The sequence below is a fragment of the Oncorhynchus kisutch genome, linkage group LG17 (assembly GCF_002021735.2).
Source record: "Oncorhynchus kisutch isolate 150728-3 linkage group LG17, Okis_V2, whole genome shotgun sequence".
Lineage (NCBI taxonomy): Eukaryota > Metazoa > Chordata > Actinopteri > Salmoniformes > Salmonidae > Oncorhynchus > Oncorhynchus kisutch.
In genome coordinates, this window is record NC_034190.2 from 23,119,720 (window position 1) to 23,129,124 (window position 9,405).

Consider the following 9,405-nt stretch of genomic DNA (forward strand, 5'->3'; position numbering starts at 1 on the left):
TACTGATAATACTGGGAAATACTACTGGGCTTACTGATACTACTGGGCTTACTGATACTACTGGGCTTACTGATAATACTGGGAAATACTACTGGGCTTACTGATACTACTGGGCTTACTGATACTACTGGGCTTACTGATAATACTGGGAAATACTACTGGGCTTACTGATAATACTGGGAAATACTACTGGGCTTACTGATAATACTGGGACATACTACTGGGCTTACTGATAATACTGGGAAATACTACTGGGCATACTGATAATACTGGGAAATAATACTGGGCTTACTGATAATACTGAGAAATACTACTGGGCTTTTTGATAATACTGGGAAATACTACTGGGCTTACTGATAATACTGAGAAATATTACTGAAATACTACTGGGCTTACTGATAATACTGGGAAATACTACTGGGCTTACTGATAATACTGGGAAATACTACTGGCTTACTGATAATACTGGGAAATACTACTGGGCTTACTGATAATACTGGGAAATACTACTGGGCTTACTGATAATACTGGGAAATACTACTGGGCTTACTGATAATACTGAGAAATACTACTGGGCTTACTGATAATACTGGGGAAATACTACTGGGCTTACTGATACTACTGGTCTTACTGATACTACTGGGCTTACTGATAATACTGGGAAATACTACTGGGCTTACTGATAATACTGGGAAATACTACTGGGCTTACTGATAATACTGGGACATACTACTGGGCTTACTGATAATACTGGGAAATACTACTGGGCTTACTGATAATACTGGGAAATACTACTGGGCTTACTGATAATACTGGGCTTACTGATAATACTGGGAAATACTACTGGGCTTACTGATAATACTGGGAAATACTACTGGGCTTACTGATAATACTGGGAAATACTACTGGGCTTACTGATAATACTGGGAAATACTACTGGGCTTACTGATAATACTACTGGGCTTACTGATAATACTGGGAAATACTACTGGGCTTACCGATAATACTGAGAAATACTACTGGGCTTACTGATAATACTGGGAAATACTACTGGGCTTACTGATACTACTGGGCTTACTGATACTACTGGGCTTACTGATAATACTGGGAAATACTACTGGGCTTACTGATAATACTGGGAAATACTACTGGGCTTACTGATAATACTGGGACATACTACTGGGCTTACTGATAATACTGGGAAATACTACTGGGCATACTGATAATACTGGGAAATAATACTGGGCTTACTGATAATACTGAGAAATACTACTGGGCTTTTTGATAATACTGGGAAATACTACTGGGCTTACTGATAATACTGAGAAATATTACTGAAATACTACTGGGCTTACTGATAATACTGGGAAATACTACTGGGCTTACTGATAATACTGGGAAATACTACTGGGCTTACTGATAATACTGGGAAATACTACTGGGCTTACTGATAATACTGGGAAATACTACTGGGCTTACTGATAATACTGGGAAATACTACTGGGCTTACTGATAATACTGAGAAATACTACTGGGCTTACTGATAATACTGGGAAATACTACTGGGCTTACTGATACTACTGGTCTTACTGATACTACTGGGCTTACTGATAATACTGGGAAATACTACTGGGCTTACTGATAATACTGGGAAATACTACTGGGCTTACTGATAATACTGGGACATACTACTGGGCTTACTGATAATACTGGGAAATACTACTGGGCTTACTGATAATACTGGGAAATACTACTGGGCTTACTGATAATACTGGGCTTACTGATAATACTGGGAAATACTACTGGGCTTACTGATAATACTGGGAAATACTACTGGGCTTACTGATAATACTGGGAAATACTACTGGGCTTACTGATAATACTGGGAAATACTACTGGGCTTACTGATAATACTACTGGGCTTACTGATAATACTGGGAAATACTACTGGGCTTACCGATAATACTGAGAAATACTACTGGGCTTACTGATAATACTGGGAAATACTACTGGGCTTACTGATAATACTGGGAAATACTACTGGGCTTACTGATAATACTACTGGGCTTACTGATAATACTGGGAAATACTACTGGGCTTACCGATAATACTGAGAAATACTACTGGGCTTACTGATAATACTGAGAAATACTACTGGGCTTACTGATAATACTGGGAAATACTACTGGGCTTACTGATACTACTGGGCTTACTGATAATACTACTGGGCTTACTGATAATACTGGGAAATACTACTGGGCTTACCGATAATACTGAGAAATACTACTGGGCTTACTGATAATACTGAGAAATACTACTGGGCTTACTGATAATACTGGGAAATACTACTGGGCTTACTGATACTACTGGGCTTACTGATACTACTGGGCTTACTGATAATACTGGGAAATACTACTGGGCTTACTGATAATACTGGGAAATACTACTGGGCTTACTGATAATACTGGGACATACTACTGGGCTTACTGATAATACTGGGAAATACTACTGGGCATACTGATAATACTGGGAAATAATACTGGGCTTACTGATAATACTGAGAAATACTACTGGGCTTTTTGATAATACTGGGAAATACTACTGGGCTTACTGATAATACTGAGAAATATTACTGAAATACTACTGGGCTTACTGATAATACTGGGAAATACTACTGGGCTTACTGATAATACTGGGAAATACTACTGGGCTTACTGATAATACTGGGAAATACTACTGGGCTTACTGATAATACTGGGAAATACTACTGGGCTTACTGATAATACTGGGAAATACTACTGGGCTTACTGATAATACTGAGAAATACTACTGGGCTTACTGATAATACTGGGAAATACTACTGGGCTTACTGATACTACTGGTCTTACTGATACTACTGGGCTTACTGATAATACTGGGAAATACTACTGGGCTTACTGATAATACTGGGAAATACTACTGGGCTTACTGATAATACTGGGACATACTACTGGGCTTACTGATAATACTGGGAAATACTACTGGGCTTACTGATAATACTGAGAAATACTACTGGGCTTACTGATAATACTGGGCTTACTGATAATACTGGGAAATACTACTGGGCTTACTGATAATACTGGGAAATACTACTGGGCTTACTGATAATACTGGGAAATACTACTGGGCTTACTGATAATACTGGGAAATACTACTGGGCTTACTGATAATACTACTGGGCTTACTGATAATACTGGGAAATACTACTGGGCTTACTGATAATACTGGGAAATGGCACTAAGGAAACAGGCAGGTCTGTGTCAAATGGATACAGTGCATTTGGAAAGTATTCGGACCCCTTGACTTTTTCCACATTTTGTTACATCCTTATTCTAAAATGGAATAAAACATCTACACACAATATCCCATAATGACAAAGTGAAAAACAGTTTTTAGAAATGTTTGCAAATGTATTACATAAGTATTCAAACCCTTTGCTATGAGACTTGAAATTGAGCTCATGTGCATCCTGTTTCCATTATCATCCTTGAGATGTTTCTACAACTTGATTGGAGTCCACCTGCGATAAATTCAATTGATTGGACATGATTTGGAAAGGCGCACACACCTGTCTATATAAGGTCCCACAGTTGACAGTGCATGTCTGAGCAAAAACCAAGCCATGAGGTCGAAGGAATTGTCCATAGAGCTCTGAGACAGGATTGTGTCGAGGCACAGATCTGAGTAAGGGTACCAAAAAATGTCTGCAGCATTGAAGGTCCCCAAGAACACATCAGTCTTAAATGGAAGAAGTTTGGAACCACCAAGACTCTTCCTAGAGCTGGCCGCCCAGCCAAACCTGAGCAATCAGGGGAGAAGGCCTTGGTCATGGAGGTGACTAAGAACCCAATGGTCACTCTTGAAAGAGCTCTCGAGTTCCTCTGTGGAGATGGGAGAAACTTCCAGAAGGACAATCCTCTCTGCAATACTCCACCAATCAGGCCTTTATGGTAGAGTGGCCAAACGGAAGCCACTCCTCAGTAAAAGGTACATGACAGCCTGCTTGGAGTTTGACAAGACTCTATGAGAAACAAGATTCTCTGGTCTGATGAAACCAATATCGAACTATTTGGCCGGAATGCTCAGCGTCACGTCCGGAGGAAACCTGGCACCATACCTACAGTTAAGCATGGTGGTGGCAGCCTCATGCTGTGGGGTTGTTTTTCAGTGGCAGGGACTGGGAGACTAGACAGGATCAAGGGAAAGATGAATGGAGCAAAGTACAGAGATCCTTGATGAAAACCTGCTCCAGAGCGCTCAGGACCTCAGATTGGGGTGAAGGTTCACCTTCAAACAGGACAACGACCCTAAGCACACAGGCAAGACAAGGCAGGAGTGGCTTTGGGACAAGTCTCTGAATGTCCTTGAGTGGCCCAACCAGAGCCCGGACTTGGACCTGATCGAACATCTCTGGAGAGACCTGAAACAACTGTGTTTCAAACCTGAAAATAGCTGTGCAGCGACGCTCCCCATCCAACTTGACAGGGCTTGAGTGGATCTGCAGAGAAGACTGGGAGAAACTCCCCAAATACAAGTGTGCCAAGCTTCTAGCGTTGGCCTTTCTAGGGAGTTTTTCCTAGCTACCGTGCTTCTACACCTGCATTGCTTGCTGTTTGGGGTTTTAGGCTGGGTTTCTGTACAGCACTTTGAGATATCAGCTGATGTACGAAGGGCTATATAAATAAATTTGATTTGATACCCAAGAAGACTCGAGGCTGTAATCGCTGCCAAAGGTGCTTCAACAAAGTACTGAGTAAAGGGTCTTAATACTTTTGTAAATGTGATATTTCAGTTTTGTATAAATTTGCAAAAATGTCTCAACCTGTTTTTGCTCTGTCATTATGCTGTATTGTGTGTAGATTGATGAGGGGAAAAAAAAGATTTATGTTACAGCCTTATTCTAAAATGTATTCAATGTGGAAAAAGTCAAGGGGTCTGAATACTTTTTGAATGCACTGTATGTTGAATACTTTAAGATACTAGATCTTACAGTATTTGAGATGTACTTGATTTAGCCATTAAACCAGTGGTTTTCAATCTATTTTTCAGCGGGACCCTTTTTTCCCTTTTTCTGCCAAATATTTTACAACCTTAAAATCTGTCACTTTAGATTTTCACATCAACAAGTAACCTTCATTCAATTTTCGTCTCTCCTATCAAGACTAAGAGAAATGCATTCACTCAATTTAATTAAATTTTTCTAATTGTCTTTCTCAATAACGTTTGTGTATTGTCATATAAAATAATCTGTACTCTTGACCTGACTGCAGTTCAGCGTCGTAACTGACTTCAGTGGGCAAATGCTCACCTTCGATGGCCACTGGCACGCTGGAGAAGTGTGCTCATCGCGGTTGAATCCCGGTTCCAACTGTACCTGGCAGATGGCAGACAGCATGTATGGTGTCGCGTGGGCGAGCGGTTTGCTGATGTCAACGTTTTGAAAAGAGTGGCCCATGGTGGGGTTATGGTATGGGCAGGCATGAGCAACGAACACAATTGCATTTTATCGATGGCAATTTGAATGCAGTCGTGCCAGTCTGCCGCTATCACCTCATGTTTGAGTGATAATTCACGGCCCCATGTTGCAAGCATCTGTACACAATTCCTGGAAGCTGAAAAAGTCCAAGTTCTTCCATGGCCTGCAAACTCAGCAGACATGTCACCCATTGAGCATGTTTGGGATGTTCTGAATCGACTTTTACAACTGTGTGTTCCAGTTCCCCGCCAATATCCAGCAACTTCGCACAGCCATTGAAGAGGAGTGGGACAACATTCCTCAGGCCACAATCAACAGCCTGATCATCTCTATGTGAAGGAGATGTCGTGCTGCATGAGGCAAATGGTGGTCACACCAGATACTGACTGGTTTTCTGATCCATGCCTCTATCTGTATTCCCAGTTGTGAAATCCATAGATTAAGGCCTAATTATTTTATTTCAATTGACTGATTTCCTTAAATGAACTGTAACTCAGTAAAGTCTTTGCAATTGTTCCATGTTGTTTTTATATTTTTGTTCAGTGTGTGTATATACTGTGTGTGTGTGTGTGTGTGTGTGTGTGTGTGTGTGTGTATAGTGTTATTTTGCGACCCCCATTGCAATTCCCCTGTTGTGACCTCAACTTTAAATACCACTTCATTAGCTTCTAGCCACACCCCTGGACAGTAGTGGGAAATGTAGTTCTTAACCAAGTGTTCTCTATGTGCAGGTTGAGAACAGGGACTACAGATACAGTCTTGCAGCAGGCTAGCAGAGCCAGGAACATTTGGGGATACAGACTGGGATTGGAGGACTTTGCTCAGTACCTCGATCTACCTGTGACGGACATGCTCACAGAGTTACACAGCCTTTTTAACCAGGTAGGTATCTAATACACACCACACACAACTCACATACCAGTAGTATCCCACACACACTACTTTTATTCATGCAATCAAAATTTTTAGAAATAAATATCTTTCTCTTTCTGAAGCATGGAGATGGCCAAATAGATGTCAGGGAGTATGTGATAGCCCTGTCTGTGGTGTGTCAACCCTCTAAAGCCATGGACACCCTCAGGCTCGCCTTTGGAGTGAGTGAAAGACAATGAAGCATTATAACAGTTCCTATGAAACACTATAAGAGCCCTATGACTGCTATTACTAGATACTATAATAGCCCCATGCCTGTTACTATAAAGCGTTATGAAATAACTGTCTGCTCTAAAGCATTATAACTGTCCTATGTCCTGACCCCGGTCAGATGTACGAGGCGAAGGAGGACAGGGCGATCGTGGAAAAAGAGCTGGGGTCCATTTTGAGAACGGCGTTGGGAGTAGCAGAGGTCGACGTTACAGAGTTGTTCTCAGCAATCGACACACTTGACGCAGGGAAGATCACACATGGTGATATCACACACTAACACCCTTGCCCTTCTTGCGCTAACACTTGCACTTGTCTTTCATCACCAGCACTGACTTTGCTGATAGTTGCTTATTTGCAGAAAAGGTTTTACCAACTATGATTGTGATATGTGGTTGTGTCACCTAACTACTATAAGCTGAATGCACTGTAAGTCACACTCTGTGTTAAGGGCATCTGCTAAATGAGTCAAATGTAATGAAATCCAACTAACGGGATCACGGTCAACCCTGCCATTACAATCTCTCTCTCTGCTTGTCCCTCTCTATATCCATCTGTAGATGACTTCTGTCGGTTTGTGGTGCAGCACCCAGACTTTGCTCAGGAGTACCTTCTCTCCTCCAGGGAAACCCCCTCTACCCCTCACACTGTCCCGCTGACCAACGGGTTCAGTGTGGAACATTACAACACAGAGGAGCCGACCTGCAGCATCCCTGGACAGAAGAAGAAAGAAGACTGAGAGACACTCAAATGGATCCATCTACTGCCTATGACAGAAAGGAGGGAGGAGGGATAGGAGGAGGACTGGACCTCTACCAAACAAATCTATATTCTACAGTTACTATATCTTCTCTGTCGTTGTGGCCTGTATGTTCTACCAGAGAGAAGGAGCGAGGGATAGTTTATTTCGGGATAAGGAGGGGTGGATAGAGAGGGAAGAAACTATCAGACGGATAGAGGATATTGAGACTGAAAGGGAGAGATGGTGGTGGAGAAGGGTTGGGTATGCTGAAGGAGAGTAGAGGAGGATGAGGTAGGGATGGAGAGATGGATAGAGATAGTTGGTTAGTGAGAGGATATGAGGGAGGGTGGAGCCGATCCGTTCCTCCGGACACCATCTCACACCAATACTCCATCTTTGTTTTGTCTGCTAGTGTTTTCAAGGACTTCATGCTTTCTAACTTTCCAACATGAGTTACAGAAACTGCATACCTGAAGTTTTTAGAAACACTTTGGCTATTTATTGTAAAAAGGGTTTTACTTTTTTCTTATGTATAGGTATTTATTTGTCTTTAATTTTGATCAAACTATCTATGTCTGTTATTATGACTACTGTGCACTCTCCAGTAAGATTTTAATTTTTAAGATTAGTTTTATCAGGTGATTAAGCACCAAACTGAGCTCAGCTTAATCACTGCCTTTCATAACGAGATTGACTGAGATTAAATGGATCAAGCTGAAACGGGATAACATCCAGACTCAAACTATTCTTCAACTAAGCATCTCCCTGCCTCGTAGACCATAGCAACTCACAAGACATTAAACTGTTAAAATGGATGAATATGGGACCAAACTTCAACTTCTTTTTAAACCAGGGGCCTCTTGCGCGTTCACATTGAGCTCCTTATTGCCTTTTAAACCATAAAAAACATGTGTTATTTTAATGTTATTTGAGCTTAAGTGAAGCATCTAACAGCATACGTATCTTTATTTTCATAAGCATAAAGACTGGGGGCTTCAGATGAACATGTGTTGTTTTCTCTTTTCTTATTCGATGAACAGAGTACCAGAGTTGGGAATGGCACCCTATACTCTATATAGTGCACATTTGTCTCTGGTCAAAAGCAGTGCACTATATAGGGAATAGGGTGCATTTCGGACATAGCCTCAGTTAAAATATTCAGTTAAGATGTTTCCCTCTTATTTTTTTTTACCTCTCATATCACTCTGGAAGTAAGTTGCCCTTAGGCAAAGATCTAAGATCAGCTCACCTTGCTGAAATTCTAACATGAACCATTTAAGCATCGGCAATCATGAAACTGATCTGGGATCAGTTCTGACCTTTATGATAAGCAATCAATCTATTGCCTTTTTGCACCGGTTTTGTTTTGAATTCTCTGCAGTTTGGCTTTGAAGCGACACCTTTTGTATGTTGTACATTTGTGGTATATAAATCTTTGAATGTTTTTGAGTATTCATTTAGTAAGAAAGTGGATTGGAAATGATGAATACCTATGCAGTGCTCCATGCCTTCAATGTTGAGAATTAAATCATGACATTTCCACAACTGCAGTGTTTTTTTTATTTCCACTAGTAGGAGCTCTACTCCTGAAATAGATATTCGGCTGATTTCTAATTTGATGGTGGCTATTCTGCGCCTATGGCAATTAGCCTATCTCCTCGCCAACTGCCTTATATCTGCACCAATAAGAGAACACATGAAAGGTGAAAGCAATGTCTGTGGGATTTGTGCTCAACGGTCTAGGTCTGAACGTTCTGTCATGAAGGTAATAGGTTAACATTGCGCCCATGAACACACCATTTTGGCGTCAGCTAAAAATAGACCGGTTTAAACTCAAACTGATGAGGAAAGAGAGCGGGATGAATTAAAGGGAACACCACTCCAAATCTAATTCCCAAGGCCCAGAGAGTGAGCGCGTTAAGAGGGAGCGTGTATATTCAAGTACATTAGATACACTGATGTTAAAATGCAACTGTAAATTGATAATTTGTACAATATGTTGTCG

The 9,405-nt window shown here is 41.1% G+C and overlaps 1 protein-coding gene across 2 annotated transcripts in view; it reads left to right on the forward strand.

The window, feature by feature from the left end:
• Nucleotides 1-8,945, forward strand: part of lpcat1 (lysophosphatidylcholine acyltransferase 1) — a 44,169-nt gene extending 35,224 nt beyond the window's left edge. For both annotated transcript variants that reach the window (XR_004203565.1, XM_031793369.1), the window contains 4 exons: nucleotides 6,247-6,397; nucleotides 6,511-6,609; nucleotides 6,780-6,921; nucleotides 7,219-8,945. Coding sequence is in view for 1 of the 2 variants with exons in the window: in XM_031793369.1 (XP_031649229.1) it covers nucleotides 6,247-6,397; nucleotides 6,511-6,609; nucleotides 6,780-6,921; nucleotides 7,219-7,397 (571 nt within the window). In the remaining variant the exon portion in view is untranslated. The remainder of the gene's footprint in view (nucleotides 1-6,246; nucleotides 6,398-6,510; nucleotides 6,610-6,779; nucleotides 6,922-7,218) is intronic.
• Nucleotides 8,946-9,405: the final 460 nt, after the last annotated feature.